The sequence below is a fragment of the Lethenteron reissneri genome, chromosome 7, assembly GCF_015708825.2.
Source record: "Lethenteron reissneri isolate LAM-NWPU_2019-01 chromosome 7, ASM1570882v1, whole genome shotgun sequence".
NCBI lineage: Eukaryota > Metazoa > Chordata > Hyperoartia > Petromyzontiformes > Petromyzontidae > Lethenteron > Lethenteron reissneri.
In genome coordinates, this window is record NC_083785.1 from 6,496,480 (window position 1) to 6,524,012 (window position 27,533).

The window sequence follows — 27,533 nt, forward strand, 5'->3', positions numbered from 1 at the left end:
TTTAGCCAATTTCAAGTAATTATTTAAATCAATTTAATTTGTTTTTGTAATCGAATAATACTGCGGTATAAAAAATGTTTTATTGTCGATCACTGCGGTGAACTCGCCCACCCACGTGAGCCGGGAGTCGAGTTTTGGCGGGAAGTGGTTCCCGGATCTGAGTCGCTTCTCCTCAGAGGCTCGATCCGTCGATCGGGTTTCAGGTAAACATGACGATTAAAATGATTACCTTTTCCTCATTATTCCCTCACCTGTATTGTTTGTCGTCGCTGTAGATCGTCGTACGCGAATCCGTTGAGTTACGTTCACGGCGCTCATCAGAAGCGACGTGTTTTGTACTGGATTATAAGACGCACTTCCAATAAACATGGAACGTTCGGCCAACGCTTGGTTTGTGAAAGGAAACATTTCACCAATGCTCCGTGTACTAATCCTGTACTTGATTATTCCCCTGCATCGTATTATAACGTAGCAGTTAGGTAGCTGCGTGTGTGTGTGTGACCAGATTAACATAACCTCATTTCCCTCAGGCACACAAAGCTAATAATACGGATCATTCATGAACATTTTGATTTAAAGCTTTCGTGACTGCAGGCATTCATATTCTTGGTTCTTTCGGTAAAGTCACGTAGAAGGGAAATAATAAAATAAAATATAAAAAATATATATTCATGAACATGTTTAAAGGTGACCTGAAACATCGACCGCTAAACGTAGTCTTGGTACAACTTGTAGTTGAGTCATCGCCTCATCGTCCCAGATTGTGTGTGGAAGAGATGTTAAATACAATAGGTGTGAACCCTAATGGCAGCACTCGAAATTAAATGCATGCGTTTCGATTTACAGTAAGTCCTCGTTTAATGCGGTTAGATGCGTTCTTGAAAAATGCCGCGTTAACTGAAAACAATTTGTCCATAGATAATGTAACGATAGAGTTTGGCGAGATACGACGTAACGTACACAGAGTAAGATGTCGAGACAAATAACTGAGGGTATTGTATCCCGCAGCTCAAGAAATTAGTTCGACCGCCCACAAACCACGTTATAACGGGCGCGTTCCTGCGTTATAACGGGCGCGTTCCGCTTTGTAACAGGCACGTATCGCGTTATAACGGTACACGTATCGCGTTATAACGGTACACGTATCGCGTTATAACGGGTACGTGTCGCGTTATAACGGTGCACGTATCGCGTTATAACGGGTATGTGCGTTATAACGGTGCACGTATCACGTTATAACGGTGCACGTATCACGTTATAACGGGCGCGTTCCGCGTTGTAAGGGGCACGTATCGCGTTATAACGGGTGTGTGCGCTATAACGGCGCACGTATCGTGTTATAACGGGTACGTGTCACGTTATAACGGTGCACGTATCGCGTTATAACGGTGCACGTATCGCGTTATAACGGGCACGTTCCGCTTTGTAACGGCAAAACTTTTACCCTAATGGCAGAACCAGGTTACAGCGTAAACGCGTTATAGTCTGAACACACGTTAAGCGAGGTCTTACCGTACAAACAACTCTCGTTCTAGATTTGAAGTTTTCGTGACTGCAGGGATCCATACTCTTTGGTTCTTTCGGTAAAGTCACGTAGGTTTAAAATAAAATAAATTAAGTCACGACGTTTCGGGCGCGACACAAGCGTCCGTCATCAGGTGGGACAACCACAGCAAGAAACAATTGCTGAAGTGCGCCCGAAACGTCGTGATTTATTTTATTTTACTTTATAGCTACATGACTTTACCGAAACAACTCTCATTTCCGGGCTCCTTTACCATCAACATGTGTGTTTGTTTTGTGTGTGTCCCGCAGTGTCACTGCGTGCACACAGCCGCTGAAAGCCCTCCACCCGGCAACGGGCCACCCAGTGAACCTGCTGCAGGGATGGCCACCATGAACTGTGAGCTACTGGCCACATGCAGCGCCTTGGGGTTCCTGGAGGGAGACACCTACCACAAGGAGCCGGACTGCTTGGGTCAGTGGCGGATCGTTTGCATAGATCCTGCAGCTTGGGTCCTGACCCGGCAAGCATTCAACGTTGCGCCAACGTTGGGGGCGAGGTGGTTGGAACTGTTGGACCAACTTCGGCCCAACGTTCCGTGTTTACTGGGCGGTGCTTCCACGATGTCAGATGGACATCTCAGTTACTTTACAACATCATTTGACGTGTTTCCTTCTTTGTTTACATATCAGTGCAATAGTCACCCTAAATGTATGTTGATGTGACTGTAAGTCATTTTTTTTACTGTTAATGCTTTTTTTAAAGTACAGTAATTTGTCCGAGCCAGATTTAGTTACAAGGAAATTAAATGTATGTGCTGGTACAAATGCCACGGTGTACTCAGACAGACTTGACTATTTCATCCACCCTGGGCTGGCGACGGTACATTCAGTTTCATGTATGTGTCGAACCATTCGACCTAGTCTATAAATAAGTAATATTTTACGAAGCTGTGCATAGTTACAGAACATGCCAATTCATTACTTTTACAGCACACTGCTATGTTGGAGAGTAAACCCACAGATATTTACAATTGGGTTTACTCTCCAACACACAGGTGTGCTGTACTAGTAACGAATTGGAATGTTTTGTTTACGTGACAAACCTTACTAATTGGCTGTGTCGGGTGGTGGCGGGTTTAACGACACATTTATATTCACGCGATCTTACCCAAAAACTTCTTATGGATAATATTGGTCGTGAAAGCCTACTGTTAAACTTTAGTCTTTCTGTTCTAATCTTTGTATTGGCAGCAATGCTATATTGACCTATGACCTGCAAGGAATTCTAAGAAAGACTGCTTTTTTGGATCGCTTTTGTGTAAAAAAAAATAACAACCTTTGTCTCGAGTTATGCGTTGCTAGTGCATGTGGCTTTGCTCTTGAATCTCAGAGTAAAATGCAATCGCTGTATCTAACCCTTTCCCCCGACATGCTGAAGAGACTGTCAAGGACCTGATTCGCTTCCTGCGCCGTGAGGATGACAGCAAGGACATACGCCAGCAGCTGGGAGATGCCATGATCCTGCAGAACGACCTCGTGCCACTCCTGCTCTACCACCACAACGACCAGGTCCTCTTCCAGGCAATAATCAGGTGACTGTGACCGCCGATTGTGTCACGTCGACACCTGAATGATCTCTTGCCTAACCATGGCACGAAATGATCATCAGCGTCATTGTGGAGAATATCAGTAGCAAAATAGATAAGCAGACAACATATCCATATATCTGTCTCTCCACAAACGTGCATGTGATGAACTACGTCACTACAAATCACTGGGCAAATCACTTGAAGGTAGAGTCTGTCTCCCCATCAAAAATCGGTTGTGCAACTGGCAACGCTGCACTTTTAGTCATTTTCATGCAGGGGGCGCTGCAAACCTACGCGCCCCCTGCATGAATGACGGGAGCGCAGGGACAGATGTTCGATTACGTTGGAATCGATCTGCAGACGACGTTCTTCTCGCACGGCCAGCTCTATGTCGCCTTATCTCGATCCCGCAATCCCAAACAGGTGAAAGTCCGCATCGAACCGAACCCCCAGCAAGGCCATCTTCTTAACGACGAGAGAAAATTCACACGAAATGTCGTTTTCAATTAAGTCTTCCAGATGTAAATTGATATAAGCTTTTAATGAAGAAGTACAATGATCTCATTCAAAACATAATATAATTCAATAATGTTTCATTTTAAAACTTCAAAACGGAGCATCGGATGCTGGCGTGAATGCGTCATTCGTGTGCTATTTTTTTGGTGACTTTCCTGGCCGAAGGCTGTAAATGGTTGTGAGGGGCGCTGCAGGCACCCCCAAACAACCCCTAGTCCACACATAAGCGATTAAGTTGCATGCAACCATGATGGACAAAAGATCACCTAGGTGTGCACACACCTTTACACCGCGGCGTTGATGTGAGTGCATACGAGCAGTGGCACCACGTGCCCTTGTGTCCGCGTGCTTGCGGTGGTTGAGCGTGCGTATCTGTGTGCAGGTTGTTGGTGAACCTGACTCAGCCAGCGATCGTGCTGTTTGGAAAGGTCCCTACCGACCCCACCACTCGCCATCATTACCTGGCGGTTACCTGCCACCTGCAGGCGTACAAGCAGGTGGGAAGGGAGCATTGCAGTTGCTGTACAAGAATTGTATCACATTTGGGTCAAAGCAAAAATAAGGGACCATGTTTCTATATTTGTTGCAGCCTTACATCCCTTTGTGCACTTTTAGGTATGGAAGAGGTTAGTCTACTATTCTAAATAGGACGTTTGGCAAGGTGAACATTGTTTGTCATGAAGAGAAGAGGGAGGTCTTAAGCCTGGACTTAACTTGTGGGTAGAGTCAGCATTGTGGAATGTAAGATTGCAGTTCCAGACAGTGGAGACAGCAGTGGAGACAGCAGTGGAGAAGAAGGTCGAGGTATACCGATTGATCTCTTGCACAGGTCGACAATCACCGATTGTTCGCTTGTAGCCCCGCCCACCGCCCCCACGTTCCATTCCCTGGCTACCACATTCAGATAAGCTCATCCCCCCTTAACTTGTATTTAAGGGCTTGTCTCTTGGATTTTTCCTCACTTGATACAGTAAATTTAGCTGTGATGGTCCCACCTGATGACAGAGACTTGTGTTGCCTCCGAAACGTCGTGATTTATTATTTTATTTCTATTCTATTATTTTTCTACCTACGTGACTACCGAAAAAACCTAAGAGTAAGAAGAAACCCCCCCTTTTAACGGAGGTTGACGGGGGGCTTTAACAGGTCTTGCTTGCTGAAACAGAAAACATGTGAATCTGACTTCCTCGTGTGTCTGCTTTCCATAGGCGTTCGCCAACGAGAAGGTATTCACCGTCCTCAGCGAGACCCTCTACAACTTACTTCAGCTGGTCAGTTCACATGAACTAACTCTCGCTCACGCAAACATCTTCACGGCGTAGCGTAGCCTGCATAACTGAACACAAGGCCGTATGCTGTACAATGGTTGTGGAGGCCTCTTTCCACTAATTGCTATGTTCACTGTGCACAGGAATGGGAGCAGAGGCAAGAGGAAGACACGCTACTGATAGAACGTATGCTCCTGCTTGTCCGAAATGTCATGCACGTGCCTCCAGATCCTACCCTGGAGAAGGTACGTATGTCCCAAAATAGGTTTTTTTTTGACAATGAATGTTACGGATTGTGAGTTACGTGAGATTTGATCCTCTTCTGTTATATCTTCTTCATTCTGACCATTATCATTGTCAGCCATGATCAGTCCACTGCTGGTTGAAGGCCTTCCCTAGACGTCGGCCAATCCGAGAAGACTAATTGCACACAATTGACGTGAATATCAAATAATCAGTTCTTGAATGTTTGCATATAGGACATATTTTGCACCATACATAGCCAACCGTGCTAATTTTGGTCCCTCCATATGAAAATTTATATTTTTCACATTCCATCAGCCACACAGCCTTCTTGGAATGCATATATTTAGCATCATTGGTTCAGCACAAGCACACAATGGACCAGTGTTGTCATACACCATCTCATCAGCATAGTTAGGCTTGTGTGAACCAATTCTGGTGAACCTGTTACGATAGAACATTTTGGGCTGCGGCCTCCCTCACAACGTTTCGACTGCACGTGTTCCCCAGAACGTGGATGACGACGCCAGCTTGCACGACCGCGTGCTGTGGGCGCTGCACATGAGCGGCATGGACGACCTGCTGCGCTTCCTGTGCAGCGCGCCCAGTGAGCAGCAGTGGTGCATGCATGTGCTGGAGATCGTCTGCCTCATGTTCCGCATGCAGGTGCTGCCACGTGCACACGCATGTCTACACCTATGTAATATATATAATGATAACCTTGGTGAAATAAAAAGCGACTTAATATGTAAATGTGATACATTTAATTGTCATGGATGTAACGGGATTTTCCTTGAAAGAGATACTTACTGCGGCACTTTTGAACGTCACATAAATGTGGCCAACGCATCTAAAAGTACGTCACGTATATTTGTCAATGTATCTCAAAGTGCAAGAGTTTGTCCGTCGTCTTGACAACAAATTTACTAGAGGTGCGAAAATTTTTGTATTTGCCTCGTGAACAAACCAGCGTTGTTGCACGCTCGTTCACCGACCGGTGCGAGACATCGCGTGTGGGCGGTTTTCCCCGTCTTCCAGACCCCATCTCAGCTCGTGAGCACGGGCGGAGCGAGGCCGGAACGGGAGAAGGAGGCCGACACCACGGAGCTGGAGCTGCTGCGGCAGAGAGAGCTTGCCGAGAAGCGCAACCGAATGTGGCACCGGAGCTCCAGGTGCGGCGCGCGCGTGGTTACGGGCGACAGCTCGGGCAGCTGTCCCGCGTTACTTTGGTTTGTACCGCGTAATGGTTCGGCTTCTTTGCGTAACGTGCTGGGCTGCACCCGGAGCTACACACACGTCGGACATCCTGTCCAGCAACGCGCAGTGCAATCCGGAAACGCGTCGGAAAGTTATTCAGCGCAACCACGAAACATATGCGGTCAACCTGCTCGGTCACTGCGCACAGTGTGAAACATAGGCATGAGGCTTGTAACGATGCGTCGATTAATTGATGCACATCAATCGGGTTGAGATTTCCACATGGGTTTTTTGTCTCGTGACATGATGCCTATAACACAATCTCGATACAATTGGGGAAAAAGACAAAACTGTATTAAAATCACCCAGCACATCCAACTGTACTTCCTTCAGCAATATTTGCGTTGATCATATCGTGTTTAATTGTTGGGCCAGGTAGTATCTTCTGCGTTCATTCACACATTTTTCACTGAAGTTTTAAGTATTAACTTTACAATTGCTTGAACACTTATTGGGATACATTAGTCCCCTCTGTCCACCTCTAGATTCAAAGTTGGACGTGTTTGTGTTGGCAGGCACTCTCGGTTTGTGGGCACGTACGTGGTCCAAGGTCACAAATCCATCAGCGATAACGACCTGGTGTTTCACCTGGGCGTTCAAAAGGTGAGATATCCCAAGGCCACAACACGTTTGCGTCGCATTCCACCACGGGCCTTGGCAGGATATTGAAAAAAGTTATGGTTATTTGTTTAAAGTCACAACAAAATGAAGCTCAATAAAACTGTTTTTTGTGCGATTGTAATGATTGTGAAACAGATGATCAATACAACACATAGGAGGAAGATTGCAGCTTTTGCATAGGATTACTGTAATTCTTGGACAGCACGTAGAAGCTATGAAAGTGTACGACCAGGGATTAGTGAAAATGCCAGATGGAACTCAGATGTTGGGAAACTATAAAGATGGGAATTAAAGTATTTTGACAACAGAGCTATCGGTGTGTTGGGGACACCTGCAAAAATATAGATTTTTATTTTTAATGGAAGGAAAAAGGAACTGAGATAGACAGAATCAGATGAACAGAAAGTATTATAAATTTCACCAGGACAGTTCACCAAAGTTATAGCAGAGTGGAATAGCTTTAACATCGAGGTCACGGATGCTTGGTAACGAGTAGAACAATTGATGAGGATTTAATTTAAAACCCTTGTCCTTGCCCGTGCCACTCTGGCGGTTTTCCTGCAGCTGGCGGGATACAGCCACGACATCGGCAAGGAGCCCCAGCGGAGACCCAAACGGCGCCTGCTGGCGCCCGAGGCCGAAGAGCGACGCCGCTCGGCCATGAACGTGCGACTCTTCCTGCGCACATTCTGCATAGATTTCCTGGATGGCTGCTACAACCGCCTCATGTACAATGTGAAGGTGCGGCAGTCGTAGCGTGCTCACAGCCACCAATGTTTTAGAATATTACAAAATAGTGGAGTAGCATGCGGCACCTCGGGCACAGAGGCGTTTTAAACACTGCAACGAGCGGACAACGTGACAGACAATGTGATGCTGTTGGATGCAACTGTGCCGCGGTAGAGAGAACGGCCTATGATAGAATAGAGACTTCACATAACTACTTCTGAGGTCCCTTCCATTGACTCTTTGCCACACACGGGGTGCTGCACACGGCCATCCATGGGGCGTGTTAATTGCACGGCAAACTGAAAATGCAGCGTTGGGAAGATTTCAAACTAACTGAAAATATTTTTTTTCTAATCAATATTTAGTGGGTCATATGTAATATGTGCACAGCCCTTTTAGAAATTTCCTGCTGGATGAGGGCCTCCCCACATTGTGGGTCGTAGGGGTTATTTTACCATACTTCACCACGCTGATGCAGCACGGGTTGGTGAAGTGTGGACTGAGGACCCAATCAGATATCACTCGCCACTGGTGTTAGCTGTGGCCGGGAATTGAATTCCACTCACTGGGTTCAGAGCGACAGTGCACGAACCACCCTTCTAGTGCTTCACCCCAAAAGTAAATATGGCAATGTACATAAAAAGAGCCATGTGGAAGGAAGCCTGCTTCCTAGTTCGTTGTCTTTCCCCCGCATCTCTGATGCGCACAGTTGGCTACGTACGGTGTGAAATAAGTTCAACATAATACCAGCGCACCCACACAATCACGCTGTCCTGCTGTGGGCGACAGGACACACTGCTGCTCGAGAAGGGGCAGCAGAATGACGAGAGCTACTACATGTGGGCGCTCGCTTTCTTCATGGAGTTCAACCGGCTGCGAGGGTTCCGCCCCGAGCTGGTGTCCGAGACAGTGGGTGTGCGCACGTTCCACTTCATCGAGAAGAACCTCACCAACTGCTACGAGATGATGCTCATGGAGAAGAAGGACGCCCTGCCGTGGTCCCGCAGGTGTGTGTGCGCGCGAGTGTGTGTTTGTTCCTCGCATGTAATGATCATATCTTCCTTGTGTGTATGACGGGATGATTAACACGTTTTTATCGACGAGGAGGGAATTCGATAGTCGAGTAGTGTAAGAAAAGAAGTATAAAGATTTGTGTTTTGATCTGCAGTTTGGTGGTTGAACACAGGATGGATGAAACAAAACAGTGGTAGGCCGGAGGAAATCAATGAGTAGTTCGTGGGAACCATTCCCATAGCTGTCGTGATAAAGCGACTGACTGGCAACGAGCAAGTGACTGGAGTGAATCAGTGAGTGCTGGATCATCAATCAACTTGCTCCAGATTGTCTGGTTGATTGATGGTAGAAGTCTATATATCCATATTAGTTAGCCAGACAAAGGCTTAGTTGATGTGCCTTGGATTGCTTCGATGGCTCCATCGCATTTTCGGAGTTCACGGTGGTTCACTGCTATGTAGACGATGGTGTCGTCAGTGCTTCCACAAGATTTGAATTCGTTGATTACAATTATTTTATACAGTCTTGATAGTTGATTGTGGTTGCTTTATGGAAACCCTGCAGCCACTATTGATTATACATACTGCACAATTAACCAAACAAATCAATTTTCTAAATGAATCATGACCATGAATCGTGATCATTTGTAAAATGGTAGTGGCTGAATTGCTGCATCTGAGAGTCACTCGTGAATCTTGATACGCACGGAGAAGTGAATGTGGGAGCACATGAGGTTCCTGCTGTGTCGTGACGGTGTGGCTGCGTTGGGATCGTGTGTGTGTGTGTGGCAGGATGCACCTGGCCCTGAAAGCCTACCAGGAGCTCATCATGACACTGGAGGAGATGGACAGGTCCAAGGAGGAGAGCGTGCGGGAGAGCGCCAAGGTCATTAAGAGTGAGTCGCTCGGCAGTCTATGTATGTTGAACTGCTTCAACACCGTATGTCGTCAACCGTGCTAGTCAGAGGGGCAGTGTGTTCGTTTACTGCATCGCGCGCTTTCAGATGCGCTTCTGCAGCCGTCTGGAACGCTCTTCCTTCCGATGTTAGGAAGCCACTGGAGATATGCACTTTTAAATCGAGATTGAAAACTCATTTCTTTTGAACTGCTTTTTGTGTTTAGTTTGTTGTCCTTTTCCTTGGCTATGTACGGTGCAACAGAAGTTCCACATACATTCCCTTCATCCCAAGGCGACGCTGCAATAATGCAATGCTCATTGTCGTCGGCGCCACGCAGGCAACCTGTTCTACGTGATGGAGTACCGCGAGCTGTTCGTGACTCTCTTCCGCAAGTTTGACGAGACGAAGCAGCCGCGCTCGTTTCTGCGCGACCTCGTGGAGACGACGCACACCTTCCTGCGCCTCCTACAGCGCTTCTGCCGCGGCCGCAAAGCCGTGGTCGTGCAGGCACGTGGGCCCGTGCGGGCGTGTGCGTGCTCACGTGTGCAGACGTTTTGTCGAAACATGGCCATCCAATGATTTATGCATTGAAATTGTATTATTGTTAATAATCATGATTTACCACTTGTCAATGTACTGCTGGATGAAGTCCTCCCCATGTCATGTTTGTAATGCGGATCGTTTGGTTATACTTCATCAGGATTGTCAATGTGGGTTGGTGAAGAGGTGGTCATGACCAGTTGAGATATCACCCACCACTGATGTTAGCCGCGGCCTGTATGTTCATATTCATGTTTGCCATTGCTTAGAAATCGTAAAATAATGATAGTAATGTAATTTATTTATCCAGCAAAGTCTCAAGGTTCTTTTCATGAGGGTCCTGCTGGATCACAGGCATACACCACCAAAACGGCGAATGTAGAAACTCAATTCCTTGAGTACCTTCGACCTGGCGGCTGATAACTTTGGACCATTTTGCTCTCTCACTCACTGGCTCGCTGCTGCTGTTTCTCTGGGATCTGCTCGCATTGCAGAAGAAGCGAGTGAAGCGCAAAAAGAAGAGCAGAGCGCAGGCACAGCCGTCCAGCAGTGAGAGGAGCCCTGAGGAGTGCGAGGCCCAGTGGCAGCAGCTGTCGCAGCAGCTCATCGCCTATGCACAGGTGAGCCAAAGGGGCCACACACACAGGCAGGATGGGTATTGCATCAATCCATCAAATTAAGTTAATTGGCAGGTTGTTTGTGGTGTAGTTAACGGTGGGTAACCTCTACGTCTGCAAAGCATGGAAGAGTAGGCCAAAAACCCTCAAGAGAGGCTCTATAACCTTCCCTTTAATAGAGGCGTTTCCACCAGCAGTGTGAGCAAGCAATTGTAGGGCGGCACCTTTCACCGTAATCCATGCAGTGGCGTGAGCTCCAGGTTTTGGAGGTCAATGTTCAACCTATGCGTGCACTTCTTCCTCTCGGCACAAGGTCCCGTGATGTTCCCCGTGTTCGGCTGATGGTCTTGCTGTGAAGAAGGGCCATTGCCCAAAAAGTCAGCTATTATACATTTTATTATTTTGAGGCAATGTTATTGACAATTGTGTTCACTAGCTCATGGCACTGCTGGTGAGATTTTAAAATCGAGGTGATGTGGCCCTCATTCACCAATACGATTGAGACGTGACAATAATAAGTGCCATCCGAATTGTTTATTCCCCAACTTTGTATATAAACTGTTGTGGACATTTACAAGCAGCTATAGCACCCACCAAGGTTACGAGAGGGTGAAATCACACAGGGTGCGGAGGCCGTGCCGGACAGCGCGGTGCCGTTTGATGCGGCGTCGGAGGTTCCTGTGGAGGAGCAGCGTGGGCAAGCCACCGCTCGTATCCAGGCGGCGCTGCTCGCCGGGCAAGCCGGCACCGCGGTCGGCCTGCTGCGCTCCGCGAGGTGCGTGTACCCCCCCCCCCCCCCCCTCCATCGTCGCCACCACCAGTCGGCTTACTCCAGCATTCCCATTTTGCGAGCGGTATTGGTTAAAAGACAAAAAGGCCCCCAAACAGTAGCTCTTATTTAGTTAATATGTAGCATGTAGCCATTTGTCGATACATTATATGACGTGTATTCTTATGCTCGTGATATGTATGCATCAAATCGTGAAAGTAAATTACTGATTAGTTTTTATATTTTTGCCAATTGTACTTGTGAGATGGTACGTATGAGGTAAAATAAATCGTTAGTTCTAGACTTGAACCACAAACTACTTGGAATTGTTACTTGTCTAATGCCTGTGTGTCCCCGAATGTACGTCTTGCATTTGAAGCTTCGTTTATGAGAAACAGATATTTTAAAGTCCCTTTTCAGCTCTAGTGACTTCTCTTTGGCATCACTTGGACTGGTTCAGTGATGTTACAAAAGCTCTGGACTTTAACTGCAGTCATAATTTCTCATTTACGAAACTTGAAATTCTTGTCGGACAGCCCCGGACTCTGCCTAGGCATGTTAACTACATCGCCTGGTATACAGGAAGTCGTGGGTTCCATCCCGACCCTTGACGCCTGCTCTATATTTTGGAGTTTGCTTGTTCTCCCCGTGGTCGCGTGGATTGTTCTCTTGGCCCTCCAGTTTTTCCCTCCAAATTTGGAAACATGCATTTCGACAAATTGGCTGCTATAATTTTCCACATGATAAACCACTTCATTAAGCTATCATTTGTGGCTGGGTCATTTCTGAAAAAGAGCTGTATTGCTCAGTGGGCTTTACCTGGTAAAAAAGGTAAATATATGGGGAGTGTAGCGGTTAGCGTCCTGCGCTACGAACCCGACTGCAGGAGTTCGATTCACGCTCACAGCCAACACCAGTAACGATTATCTGAACCACGTGATTAAAAATCACTTAGTTGAGCTATAATTTGTGGCCAGGTCACTTTTGAAAAAGAGCTCTATGGCTCAGTGGGCCTTAACTGTAAAAAATAGTAAATACATTGCATGTAGTAGACACCGGCATAACTTGCTTATGAATAGAAAATATTGGTAATCAGATAAAGGCAGACCGTGATAGTCACGAGGACTGGAATTGAGAAACACTGACCCAGAACCCAGCAGGTGGCTTCTGTATGTGTGATATGGGATGGGCTTTGTGTGCTGTTGGTTATTGTAGGGAGGTCTGGCCCGAGGGCGAGGTGTTTGGGGCGGTGGGGATAACCCCGGAGGATGAGCTGGAACTCCTGCGACAGATCCATGCCGCAAAGCTGCCCTGTACGTACGTGCACACACACCTGCATGCACATGTGCGTGCATAAGGTGCAATCGTAACCAGACAAATGCACATGTACGAGTTTCAGTGAGCTACATCACTCAAATATAAACTCGATTTGCCGTTCTGGCAGCAGGTTTATCTATTTATTGGTCAACCCCACTTGGCTTCCTGGCCTGGCCCGAACTTTTGTACATCACAATATTTTTTTTATAGGAAGCCGCTCGGCAGTGTGGGCCCTCTCGGCCTGTGCTCAGGACCTCATTTTCAAAGCAGAGAGGTAGATGTGCAATGTAGGCGTGCGCGGTTTGTTGGTGTGCCAGCTGCCCTCTCGGCATCGGTGGTTGAAGACGTACCGGCGGAGGATGACGTTGGGCCGGAGGAGATGGAGGAGGAGGAGGAGAACGAGGAGGTGGCGGCCGTGTCCGTCAGCGAGAAGGAATTCAACTTCACGGAATACATTAAGCGGTGCGGGGACATTCTCATTGAAACACACCTGGGCGAAATGACATATTCCTCCACTGAAAAATGATGGCAGTTTTCCCCTATTAAAATGTTCCTGGGACTTATGAAGTGAAGTGATGCAATTGTACTTGAGTGGTACACGTTGCTCAACGCCCCTTCGTAGGCACCAAGGGTCACGTGACCGCCCCGTCACCGCGTGCACGGCGCTTTTTTTTTCTGTCAAGCGAACTCGAGCTGCGCAAAAATACTGTGATGCTCATTATTACACATTAAATCTTAAGGTCGTGAGTTCATAGTTTTTAAAACAGAAAAAGGGAAGCGATAGTGCAGAGGATCTTTTGTATCTTTTGGTTATCCAGCAATTGTAGTTGATTTAAAATAGATGTTTTATTTTCTCTTGTAAAATTTTTACTTGGTTTTAACATATTCACCTCCTGTTGTTTTTTGGACATTTAGCAATGGAGATAAAGTGGCCAGGCCATCATGTATGTATAGGTACACTGTATGTCCTATGTAAACATGGGATATAAAGTGTGAAATTCTGCGAATACCACCATCTAGTTCTCTCACGATAAATAAATAAATACCACATGGTTTATAAAATGACTTGAATGTGTATTTAAGAAAATGTAGGTTTTGGCAGTTCAATCATACCACACATTCATCACTATGTCATGTTGGCAACGTTATTAAAATGACTTTGGCAGCCACCTGTGGCCACTGATTTATTTTTCTTAAGATAGATGACCTCTAAAACCGGGTGAGAGGCCGTTGGGAAGATTTGTGATGCAGTGGTTAGCGCTCTGTGCTAAGAACCCAACGACCTGGGTTTAGTTCCTGACCACGGCTAACATCAACGGCAAACAAAATCTGAACCGGTCCCCTTCACTAACCCACACTGTAAAACAACCCTTATGGCTGACTTGGCGTGGAGAGGCCTTCCTCCAGCAGTGGATTTCACAAAAGGGCTGTAATAAGTATACCACGCGGATGCACAGTTTGTTTTGATCGTTGGTGTGCGGTGGTCACCCGTTCTAACGACTGACATGTTGGCACTTTGCAGGTTCGCGAGCGCACCCGTGATGAAGGCATGCATGTCTCTACTGCGGGGCTACCGTGAGAACAGCACACACACCAACCACTGCATCGTGGTCATTCTCCATCGTGTCACCGTGGGGCTGCACATGGAGGGGCTCCTCTTCCAGCTCTCCGCGTTCCGCGTCTTCGAGGCCATACTGGCGGACCCCGCCGCTCACGTGTACCAGGTAACAGTTGCATGACAGCTCAACCATCCAGCAACAAATTGTTAACAAATTCACGATTGGTGGCAAACCGATTCACATCGATTATTTTTCGGCTGCGTTTTTACCAACTTGTTGGGTAGATGGGCGGGTTTAAGGAAAGGGCCGTCATGGCAGACACAGCACCAACAATAAGCACTAGGGACAGCCGGCACAGCCAGGCCAGCACCAACGAGCCACAGGTCATTCTCATGGGGGGACCTTCACTGATGAGTCTCATGGCATTAAACGTGAACATATGGGCAGTGCATGAGTCACAGTAACATTTCTACAGAGATAAAATGTCCATGTAACACTCAGGCACATTGCGTGGTTTTTTTGTCGCAGGAGCTGTCCAAGTTCGCGTGTCACATTGTCCGTAAGTTCTTCGAAGTGGCGGCACAGAACAACAAGAGCTTTGTGGAGCTACTGTTCTGGAAGTCGCCGGCCAATGTGCACGAGATGACCGAGGGCTACGGATCGGCTCATGATGGAGGGTGAGGTGCAGTCGTCAAACTCGGTATTTGTCAAAAAAATATTGCGAATATTTGTCCACTTTCATCACCCCGAATGTCTGTATGCGCGTTCCAATTGGTGCTGGTGCGCGCGTGTGTGCAGTGGCTTGAGCAAAAAGGGCCCACGCTGGACGGAGGAGGAGCAGGCAGAGCTTGACAAGCTGTTTTCAGAGTTCCAGGACCAGATTGGAGGTCAGTTGTGGGATGTTATTAACGATTCTCCGGACCACTTCTGCTGTGATAATGTCAATTATGAAGATTCTATTGAAGAATTTGTTACTTTTTACATGGTTTTTTACGTCTTGATGGTCATACCACCCTCTTGTATGCCGTGTCAGCTTTCATAGGTGCTCAATAATAATATTTGCCCCAACAGTCTGTAAAACTACACGGGGGAACTTTATGTGAATCTGTTCGTGTGTCTGTCGTGAACACAGGTGGTGCATATGCCTGTCATCTCTGAGAATATATAAAACAGCTGGATCTGTGTGTGACCTGCCAATGAGCCTTTGACACTTCATGTGGCCTCAAAATGTACCTCGCCCAGGACAAATACTGTGGTGAAGTCACCGTCACTTAGCAGCGTATGGCAGCTGTTTTTGTTGTGTACCTGTGTGTATCTTTGTGCATATGTGTGTGTGTGTTTCTCTCGTGTGCTGTGTACCAGGGAGTCAAGATAAGGATGTTGTAGACCACATCATGGAGCGCATCGTGGATGCAACGAGGACGCGCAAGCAGATCGTGACCCAGCTGGTGCGGCAGGGTCTGGTCAACTCGTCCAAGGAACTCAAGCGCAGGTCACTTGGGAGCACCACGTCACACCCACCAACCACACCCTGCCGTAAATCACCCACTGCCCCTAGCTGAATGCCACTTGCGTGGTTGAGAGTGGGCTTGGGCAGGACATGTTACTTGAAATTTGATGGTCGATGATCGATACCAATGACGGAGTTGCAGCCAAAGGAGGGAACATGCCCGAGCGTTTGTCCACTGTAGAGATGGAACAATTAATTCGGCTCAAGTGCAGGAGCTGGTTGGATGTTCCATCATGAGACCATGAGAAATGGCAACTGCTGGGGAGGCCTTGGCCAAATTTGGTTGATCATGGCTGATGACAATCGGGGCCTTTATTCTTCACTGAATATTTCCCAAGTAACTGGTGCCTAGAGTAGGTGGAACCTGACTAGTAATCACGTTCATAGCAAGAGGCATTCTGATTGTGGTGTTCCGGGTGCAGAAATGTTTTCTGGGTTGCCCATCCTGAGACCCAGCTGACATTAATCCCTGATGATGAACTGGCGAGGGATTGGCCTGCAGTGGGCTGTGGCACTGTGTTCGGCACAAGCGTCTTTCAATAGCTGTTCCACCTGGGCGGGGGGGGAATGCTCAATCTCGCAGGGTGAATGCTACGGATGCTGTGCGGTGGGCTGACGCCAGGTGTTTTCTTCACCTGGCAGGAAGGGCGCCAAGCTGGTGCTGTGGCGCGAGGAGCAGGAGATGGAGCTGCAACGTCTCTTCGAGGAATTCCACGAATCCGATGGTGACCGCTTGGCGCAAGCACTTGGCTTCAACCACGCTCTCACTGCAGTCACTGGCTTACCGGCATTCATTCGCCTCTATACCACTCTTCTATCGCGACTGTCGTAGTTACCGTTCCCATGAACTTCACTCGTTGATTCCTCCACCCGTGTTGAGGACTCGGTCTACCAATTGGACTGTTTTGTCTCATCCAACACTGTGACCATCACACTGTAGGTCACAATTCTCTTTCTGCTTCTTCCTTCGCACTAGATTTGAAGTTTTCGTGACTGCAAGGATTCATACGCTTTGGTTTTTTCGGTAAAGTCACGTCGGTAAAAAATTCTAATAAATTAAATCACGACGTTTCGGGCGCAACACAAGCGTCCTTCTTCAGGTGGGGACAATTTAGCAAAAGCACACCGTTTAAGTGCGTTTACATTTTTTACCAAAGAGTATGATGATTCCTTCGCACTGCTCCATTTTGGAATTTCCTCCCATCGTCTCTTTCCCCAAGCTCGAATAACCTTGCTCAATTCAAGACACATGTTAACGCTTACCTATCACAACTTGAGAGGAAAGTGCTGTTTGTTGCTGTCTGCTTGACGTATTTGCACCGTTGGGTTATTTGCTTGGCAACTGTGTTGAAAAAAAACAACCACACATAATAGAGTCATTTAATTGAGTAGTTTAAAAAGTCACCATGACTCCGACTGTTATTGCACACAGCTGGTATTATATTTAATAAGAATTATGTAGTTATTCACTGAGGGATGTATTGTGGTGTCATGGTTATTAGACTTGAATTTGCAAACCAGATATTTGCGGGTCTCTCTCTTGGCACAGCAGTGGAAACATTGACCCAATTTCTGAAGCCCGCCCCCGCCTTTGCCCATCCATGAATAGTTTCACCACAGTCGATCGGCAGGTCATGTGTGGTAGGTGTAAAGTGTGGGTACTGCATACTCTTCCCAAGACGTCTGGCCATCGTGGAAGAATAGGCCAAAATATCCTCGAAAGGGCCTTATCAATGCTCCCCTTAGTAGAGCCACTTCCGCCAACAGTGACGTAAACAAGTAAATTAGAAACGTACGTTTAGATTATTTAGATTATTTTGCTGCTTGAAATTTCCACATAAGCCACTTTGTTGAGCTATCATTTGTGACCAGGTCACTTCTGAAAAAGAAGCTAATAGCTCGGTGGGCTTTACCTGGTAAGATAAAAAAAAAAAAGATTTAGTTTTGTATATTTTTTGCACTCCTATCGTGTTTTTGTATCGTTTGTTATTTTAAAGTTTTGACCCTGCCCCTCCTGGACATCTGTGGAAAAGGGCTTTACAGCTCATCGGATTTCTCCAGTGTAGATACATATTTTGATTCATGGGGGAGAGCCTCGCCGAGTCTCGTGACTTGTCAGGAGTGTCTACCACTGGCACTGTGGCCGATTAGTTTTTAATGAGTTTTTTTGCGTAGCTTGAACATTTGATTAGGACCAGGCTATTTCCATCTTAATTTTGAATAAGCATTAATTATGTATCTATGATCAGAGGAAGTGATTAAAGACTCTAAACTGTAATTATGGTTCTTCATCAAATTTTTATTTTTCCTTATTCAAACACTGTAATTTGCTTATGATTAAATCATCTGGAATGCGCTTGGTCTTGTAATGTGTCCGACGATAGGCAAGTTTGAACTTGAGTAGTTCTCGGATGGGCCATCACCATGCCTCACAGGTGTTGTAGGCTAGCAGAGGTCAGTATGGTCAAATAACTGCCAAAGACCTGCTCAGCATGGGGAGGCTTTCATCCAGCAACGGACTAACAAGTTGGACAGTATAATGTCGCATATCCGACTTGATGGGGACTTAGATGTAGGCATATGTGTGAACATGTAGAGAAAATTAGTACTCAACAAAATGTGTTTGCAAATCGGTTCGAACATGTAAAAATGCTTTACTGTAAGCAGATGTACATAAGATTAAGAATTCAGCACTGTGTGTGAAAAAGGTCGAATTTGTGAATGTATGTAGAGTGTCACAGTTTCACTGCGATTGGTGGGGCCGCTTAAATGGTCAAGACAGGTATGGAGCTGTTGGACGTGCAACACATTGTACTGCACATGTACTTTCATTTAAACGCGTAAATGCGCGTGTTGTTGCTGGAGCTTCCGTTTGACTGTGGTGCCTGGTCGTGCGGGAGGGGGGGGGGTATTTGACGGCCCTGATGGTGGTAAGTGTTCTTCTGACCTGCCACAGACTTGCTGGACAACATCGTGCGCAACCTGACAGCCAAGAGGTCGCGCAAGAAGGTGGCGGACAAGCTGCTGAGCATGGGCCTGGTGTCTGACCGGGCACAGCTGCGCCGGAAACGCCCATCGAAGAGCTCCGGAAAGTCCTCTGGCAAGGTTGGCAGCACTTCCGCTTGCACACAAATGCAGCGCTGTTGCAGTCCTGAGAATAGGTTTTCCACTTTTTTCTGGCAACAAAACAGGTGTGAAGATGTTTAAACACCAAACTGAAACCTTTTACAAGGAATCACGTCTGCATTAACCACAATACTTGTGGTGAGAATGCAAACAAAAAACATACTCTTATAGTATATGCATTGTCTTTGAAACGGATTGGTCCATACCAGAGACAGCTTTCTTTCGAGCCTAGTCTCAAACGGTGTTCAACCAGAGGACACCAAAAGGCCAAAAGGCGTGCTCTGGTCTAGCTCCGCCTTTTGGCGTCCTCTGGTCTAACACCGTTTTAGACGAGGCTCAAAAGAAAGCTGTCTCTGGTGTGGACCAATCAGTTTCAAAGACAATGCATATACTATCAGAGTATGTTTTTTGTTTGCATTCTGACCACAAGTATTGTGGTTAATGCAAACGTGATTCCTTGTAAAAGGTTTCAGTTTGGTGTTTTAACATCTTAACTCCTGTTTTGTTGCCATAAAAAAGGGGAAAACCTATTCTCATATTTTGGTACTGGCAAAGGAGTTCCCATGATATTGCAGTCCTGTGCACCTCATTTCTTTGGGCATGTGTGTGTGTGCATTTTCTTATTTTTTGTAGCGCCAGGGTGTGAGGGATGATGATAACTTGGGGAGGCTTTCATCAAGAGGTGTATAAATCATGGCTCATGGCGATACTGATGATGATGATTTTATTTTAGAATTTATTTACTTAGGAATGCATTTATTAGAATTCACTGCCTTTTTACATCCATACATTCAATACACAAATCTTATTACTTTCTGCTTGTGATGGATTACTACCTATATTCACTCCATGTTTTCTAAGAACCAATTACAAGCAATACACGTGACTCAAATATAAACAATCTTCGCCCTTAAGATTTGACGTATCCATTGTGAAGTTACGAATTATTTTATATCAATGAATCGGTCATTATATCCCTCTTCGTCGGACATTATCTAGCATATATTAGGGCCTTGAGACAATTATGCGTGTGTGCATCTGTGACTGCATTTGTTTTCTTGTCATTGCACCTATAGGCCAACTCAAACAACAATGCCGACCCATGGGGCCATGACCACGATCATCTAGATGTGGATTCCGACGACGAGAAAGAAAGCAGCGAGGACGAAGGGAGCAGCGATGACGATCAACCTATCCAGCGAGCCGGGGCAAGGCCCGCCCAGGCAGGGCCCGCCCAGGCAAGGCCCGTCCGCCCCGGGAAGAGTCAGGGAGTCAACCGGAATGCTCGCAGAAAATCCCGACCGCTTGTGAAAACCAGCCCTGCTGAGCTGCGCAAGCTGGTGGCGAAGGCTCGCAAAGGAGGTGCTATTGCGTCCCGAGTCGGTGCCGTAGCTAATGAGCGTGCAGGCGGTGTAACTGCTCTGGGGCCCAAACATAGGGATACAGAGAAGGGGAGGAGGGGGGATGGCATGCCGACCGTGCTACACCACTATTCCGAGTGCTTTTATTTAAATTATTTCTGACAGCATTTAATACGAGATGTCTTAATTTTGGAGCTTTCGTGACTGCAGGAATTATTCTTTGGTTTTTTCGGTAAAGTCACGTATAAAAATAAAATAATAAATTAAATAATAGTATGCTATTAATTTATTTATTATTTTATTTTTATACGTGACTTTACCGAAAAAACCAAAGAATAATACGAGATGTGTTACGCTACTGACTTTTCTGATGCCCTGTGTGTGTGTGAATTTCTTTGGCAGGGCTGGTGGAGCCGGTACTGTGGCTTGGAAATTGCCTGAGACGGACGGCCGATGACCGGGAAGAGGACGGTGGGACACCATAGTCCTTTTGCTTTTTAGACATTTTCCCCAATTTTATATTGATTCTGAAAATGGCGTCGTATCACGAAGTACGCATTCAGCTCTCTTGTAGAGCAGTAGCACCCTTCTTGGTAGAGAAGAACCTACAGAAGCACAGGTATCACAAAGCTAACTCTGAGATCCCTTCATATGACCTCTGGTCCACCTGCCGTGCCACTTAGAGTAATTTTTACCGCATGACATTCACACCAATAAAACATTTTTTATCTCAAAGCTGTCATTGGTAGCTGAGCTGAGACCTATCAACTCACGATGCTTAAAATCCTGTTTAACCGCAAGTTGGGCGGCTGAAACCCGGATCTGAACACAGGAACTCAGTGGTGCCAGCTCGGCTCTCTGGCATCCAAGCTGCCCGGCCAAAGACAGCAGAGACCGTTCAGTCAGCTGCCCCCTGCGAAGCTCTTGCGTGATGTTGAGTGGTTCACTGGTGACATCTATCTAACCCCCGTCCACTCTGACATGCAGGGATCTCCCTGCCGGTGCCAATGGTGCCGCTCTCGGAGGAGAACGAGGACGCCATGGAGAACCGGGTGTTCCGTCGGTTGCTCCGCGCGCTGGGCGTGTGCTCGCCGGCCAATCACGAAGTACGCTGTTCCTCCCTGTCACGGTGACCAGTGGCGATACTTTGCAATATGGTTTGGATTTATATATCCCATACAATAATAATAATATCTGTGAATTGTCTTCCCTGTTATGCAAATGCATTTAATTATTGCATCTGCTATGATTTATATTTGCCTGGTTTTTATTTGATTTTGTTATTTTGGTGATTCAGATCTCTTTTGCATATGAGACTATCCTTGTCTCTTGAGCTGTCAACTGCTTAATTTAAATACACTTAAAGTGCTTATTTCTGTGCGTGTGGACAGGAGACGTTTTGGAGAATACCGGCAGAACTGACTCCTGGCCGCTTGCGCGAGATCTCCGATTGCCTGAGCGCCCCCACGGATGATGATGGCGATGATGACAACGCTGACGTTGGTGGCGGTGACGGCGCCGACAGCGGAGACAATGACGAAGTCAGTGACGATTCGGCCGCTGAAGGAGAGGCGCAAGATGAGAGCTCCGACGAAGAGGAGCTTTCGTGGGGAGCGGCGGCGGACTCTGTGCCGTCCCCCGTACGACGCGGGATAAACAGCGACACCAGCCGAGTGTCGTCCCCACCCCCGCTGTCCACTCATGCCCGCGTCCCCGACGATGACAGCGACAAGGATGACGATGACGGGGGACATGGCGTCATATCGCAAAGTGGCGGACGACGTGCCGAGGCCCTGCAGGCCCTCCTGAAGCGGCGCAAACAGAGGGAACCGCGATCACGCCGTGGTAAGCGTCCCCAGATTTTCTTTCAGCCCATCGGTTTATTTTTCAAATTATAATCAGTTTTGGCAGAGTCATGATATCATAATTAGCTATGATTGGTCTACACCTGGATGAAGGTCACCCCATGCCATCACCGTCTTCCATGGTCCTGTGATGGAACAATCTATCTAGCTCCTACACAAGATCGAAATTCTTCGGTCTCGAATGCGTTTCCTCCTCTGACACTCCATTGTTAGTCTCGATCATAGACTATCAACTCTTCTTTCAAATGTGTTCAGCCCAAGCCTTTTACTGGTGGGACCCTCCTTGTTCCACCAGCCCACAGGGGATTATTGTGTCCGTCCGTCCGTCGTGCATCCAAAAATGGGAGGGGTGGGGCTGGGTGGAGAGGGGAGGTTGGGGAGGGAGGGGGTGGGTGGGGAGGGGCTGGGTGGTGGGGGGTGGGGCTGGGTAGGGAGGGGCTGGTCACCCCGTGGTGCCCTTATAAAACTCAACGTTTAACCTACTCACGCCGGCTTGTGCCCGCCCTCACAGTCGGGCATATTTGCGGAATTCGCCACGACGACGTTGACCCTGGCCATTGACCGAGCAACCCAACGTTCCTACCAGCTCCCTCCGCAGGAATGTGTTCTTAATATGGTGTCTCTGACTTGGGTTCATCTTTCTGTCACTCAGTGCTAAAATGTCGTACCCAAGAGGTGGTAGGAACTCCTCAAAATGTGACTGCAGGCATTATAGCTTTACAGTGATAATAATCATAAATAATGCCATTTATTTATCTGGAGAGCCTCACCTTGTCTCAAGACTATCATGCTTAGAATACTTGTAATGTGGAATGTAACCAATGTATTCGGAGCATTCAGAATCTCTATTTAGACTGGAGGAATCCGATGAGCTATGAAGCTCTTTTTTTACAGTTGTCCACTATGGACAGGTCAGCAAGCCATGCATAGCACATTGTTTCACGAGGACATGTAACGATTTCCCTGCCTTGCAATGGCATACATTTCCACAATCGTGGATAGAATTTCAGTCAAGAACTGATTCCCCTTTTAACAGATTTGTGAATGCCGCGCCTCTTTGTGGCTACAGGAATCGTGTGAACCACTTGCATGTAACGTAGACAATTTCAAATAATCGATTGTCATACGCACGATGAGGATAATGCACCGTAAGCGTGAGAATGGCTCTGAATCAACGGTTCAACGCGTTATTGCATGCTGTGGCACGCAACCCATCGGCGTACGGTAAATATACTTTCCTTATACCCCTGTTTACATCCAGCAAAGGTGCCAGTAGACAAGGCGCAAAAGAAGAGAAGGAATCGCAACACCAACTCGGAGGAGGAGGAGGAGCAGAAGAGGTGAAGAGTTTCCGTCGAACCTGGGCATACGAGATAATACTACAGTATCATGATTTGTTTTGAGAGAGCACCGGGGGGTACTCGGAGCGCTTTGCATGTGATGAGCGTGACTTACATCTCTTGTCAAACATTTGAAAGGGCACCCTCAGTTGCAGCTATCCCTCTGGGCATAAGGGGACTCAGCACTTTGCCAGCAAACAGGCATTAGTCTGCCAGTAGAGGGCGATAATTGCTGCTATGTGTAATCCCCGGTGCATAATTTGCACGTTAATTTTTCGAATTTAGCCAATTCGGACCATGACGCCGCCACACAGTGGCATAATCACTTGGATTGAGAGGGGATTTTTAACGTCCACTGTGAAACAAAATATCCACGGTGAAGCAGACGGCTTCGCAGTGGATTTTCTGTGGATATTTAAAACCGCGGTAACAACCAGGGCGGCTGCCGGGCCCGAACCCCGCGACAAGCGGCAATTGCACTACCCCACTGAGGCCACGAGATGACATGTTGACGTGCAGAAGTCGGGGAAATGGGTTGCCGGCCCTCTCATGCGAGCGCGCTTTCATCCGCAGGGGCAGAGGGGAGAAGCGACCGGCGAAGCGTACCCGTCTGCTGCGCGACAGCGACGACGACGACGACGACAACAACGACACGGAGGGTATCTAATGAGCAGACAACACGCCTCCTTGTCATATCTGAAGTTTGTTCTTGTTTACACATCCCATCAGACGCACGGCGTTCTGGGGAGTTCGTCATTTTGGAAAGGTCAGTTCTACACAAACAGACTGGAGCGGTTTTGGCATAGGGGGTCTCATCAGCAGATTCAGGCTTGCTTGAATCAATGCTGGTGAACAGCCAGATGTTACAGGCAAAGGACGCTGTCTTTAGAGGTGTCCTTTTTCGACGAAAAACTATATAAGAATATAGGAAACAATATATGAAGAGAAATTATCTGCCCTAGAAATCCTTTTCTATACAAGATAATTTGACTCTTTGTACAAAATTAGTTTATAGATGCATTTTTGACCTTTGAAGGGATAGTCTATGACTAAATATATGCTAATGGATAACTTTATATGTCAATGTAAGAGTTTTCAAATATAAACATTATTAAACAGATTTTCATCAGGGTCCCGTGGTGTACCATGCAATCTCCAACTATTGTTCACTCCGTCTCTCCGGCCTCTGTCGCTCTCTGCTCTGACAAAGGACTATTGCACAAAAAGTCACTTGTCTATTTAGTTTTCCTTTTAGGGCAGTATTCTTGACGATTGTGGTGTTGTACCTTTTTGCTCCACCACTGCTCTGTGTAACAGACCGCATACCGTCAGTCCTATTTGTCTGCTCTGTCTGCTGTTATCCCTGCATCGTCTCCCTCACCCCATCCCCTGCTGGCGCACGCCGAACATTTCTTACCGCGTGGTTCAACTCGGGCTGCACAGCGTGAAGCCAAATGAGGCTGCGTGGATTTTTCCGCGCTTTCGCATCAACTTTGACCGATCCATCCATAATGCGTGCTGTTGAAAAACGGACCCAGTCATGCCATTACATTAATTGTATAAAACACATCAGATACAGCTGCCTTGGCAACAGGGGCCTGACTCATTAAGTGCCCGTGCAGCAGTGTGAAAAATGAACCCCACGTATCATCATTATTCCCATCAGGTTTGAGAGCCTTTAATGGTACGCAGCGCATGCGTGTTTGACAGCGCCATGCAGGTGTTATCTCTGCTATTTGCGTTTAATTCTGAGACCGGCCCTGCGGGGATTGATTCCGTGCGTCAGCAGCAGCAGCAGCAGGCGTGCTGGTTGAGGGGCCGGGGGCGGAGGCAATGGAGGACAAGGTGGAAGATGAGATGGAGGACTCCCCAGGAAGTCGTCCCGTCGTCACCCGTCTGGACGACTCGAGCTCGGGCGACGAGGCCGTACCGGCGAGACGGCCCAGGCAGCGAGTGATCATCGACGAGGATGATGACGAGGACGAGTGAGGAGCGAGATCCTGATGGCCGAGACGTCGTCGCGTGGTGATGTCGTGGCATCGTGACCCGTAGGCTCGTCATGGTCGTAACGAGGACTTGGAAGAGTGACCCCCCTCCCCGCCCAAGGAACATCCAAAACAGTTGTGAAGAAGCTTCATTGGAGTGCATTTGCTCCTTTCCATCATTATCATCAGCTGTGATCATCCACTGCTGGTTGAAGGCCTGCCCAAGATGTGCGGTTCGTGGGGGTTGGTTGACCGTAAATCATCTGTGCTCCCTTCCATCGGCCTAAAAATGCAACTCAAGTGTTACATTTTTCCACGTTAAATCCCCACGTGCATTTTAAGCGTTCGCACGTGCGGTTGATGGAACTCTTCTGCAACGAGATACAGTTTTAAATCTTTTTTTTTTTCAAAAGTTATTGCTTTTCAATAAAGTCAATGAGGTAATGGAAATTTTCACCGTGTATCGGTTTGGTCATGTATGAAATCTGCATGTTCCCTTCCAGCTGTGCCTACAGCTGGACTACTGCACCGCATGTGTTTGTTTAATGGGGTCATTTTAGGCCATCAACACCAGCAACTGTTCTCATCAAGCCATCGACCAGTCACCATGCTGCATTCATTATCGTTAAGTCTTTTGCAGCCAACACAAATAGTCTGCTGGTATAGCGTTCTTTCTAATGCAGCTGGAATTTTCTCATTTTTCATTTCATCAATTGCTTAAGTGCTTTGCAGCGTTTCACCCGTTGTTGTTGGAGGGTCGTGTGTGGAAAGTTTGGTAATGTTCAGTTCAACTAAGCCTGTTTTTCGTCTGGATTATGTGAAATTGTCCGTGTTAATAACTTTACATGAATAAAAAAAATTATCTTGGTAATTTTCAGGTTGTCCACACTCTGGATGTGTTCAGTTTTACTAAGCAAGAGTTGGCTGCAGTGAATCAAGATGTCGTACAAAGTGTCTGGATGGCTTTTCTTAAACGTGGAGCAATGGACCGTGGGCCAGCTCAAGATCTAAAATTGGAGAACCCATCCCAAATATTTTAACTACAATTGAACACCGCTGCACCCCCTCTTCATATGTGTTCAAATAATAATGTAATTTATCTGGGAAAGCCTCACTGGGTCTTAAGATTATTTCAGGAGGGACCCGCTTTGGTATGTTTCGCCAGTGTCTTTTCTTATTCACTCAGAAAAAAAAAATACCCGTGCATATGAGGGGATAACACACAAAGATCCAAACAGATGGGCTCACAAACCAATTTTTGTACTGACATCTCTGTCACCTTGTAGTGCAACGACTCTTGCCTCTAAAGTGATGGATGACAAGCCTGCACCACCATGCCCTAAAATCTACACATCACCAAAGCGCGATGAACGCGAGTATAAATTACATTTAAAAACGAACGTTTAATGTTATGCGTGCATGAAACCCAACAGCGCATCTGGATTCCTTAAGCCGGATGACTAATTGTAAATACAGGTCATCTCAGGATCTCGGGCGGCGCTTCGTGCAGTGAAACGCGTGTCCGATTGATTAATGGCGTTTTTTTGGCTTCTTTTCCTCTGGTTCCCGCTGACGCTGGTGAAGGGGCATTTGTTGCCCCGGTCGAGTGACACGTCTTTCAAAGGGGGCTTATGCCAAGGGTGGCGACCAGGTTGGGGTAGTCGCCTCCGCTGTCTTCTTGATTGCCTTTGGAATGACACGTAAGTTTACTTCGCATGCAAACTAGTTCAATGCGGTCGTGCAGACAACATGCCCTTTCGTGCAAGTGAGAATAAATATACATTTAGAGCGATTTGTCAATCCACTGCTGGACGTGAGGTCTCTCCACGCAGTGTGATTTCTGGGAGTCGTTTGCCCATATATTTTCACCGTGGTCAATGTGGGTTGGTGAACGGGGAGAGCC

General features: G+C 47.1%; 1 protein-coding gene across 2 annotated transcripts; it reads left to right on the forward strand.

Moving 5' to 3' along the window:
- Nucleotides 1-104: 104 nt before the first annotated feature.
- TIMELESS (timeless circadian regulator) lies at nt 105-26,507 on the forward strand. Of its 2 annotated transcripts, none has more exons than XM_061574289.1 (30): nt 105-203; nt 1,816-1,978; nt 2,945-3,098; nt 3,994-4,108; nt 4,820-4,882; nt 5,023-5,124; nt 5,633-5,788; nt 6,161-6,294; nt 6,895-6,982; nt 7,565-7,741; nt 8,519-8,736; nt 9,535-9,638; nt 9,979-10,148; nt 10,676-10,801; nt 11,422-11,573; nt 12,783-12,880; nt 13,202-13,346; nt 14,407-14,608; nt 14,972-15,120; nt 15,242-15,330; nt 15,806-15,935; nt 16,596-16,678; nt 18,910-19,058; nt 20,156-20,441; nt 20,843-20,911; nt 21,428-21,546; nt 21,832-22,285; nt 23,567-23,645; nt 24,219-24,304; nt 25,432-26,507. In XM_061574289.1, exons 2-30 carry the CDS (start codon nt 1,888-1,890, stop codon nt 25,632-25,634), a joined length of 4,191 nt encoding a protein of 1,396 aa, XP_061430273.1. In that variant the 5' UTR covers nt 105-203; nt 1,816-1,887; the 3' UTR covers nt 25,635-26,507. The 2 variants fall into 2 exon arrangements, with proteins under 2 accessions (XP_061430273.1, XP_061430282.1); XM_061574298.1 differs by having other exon boundaries at nt 25,435-26,507.
- Nucleotides 26,508-27,533: the final 1,026 nt, after the last annotated feature.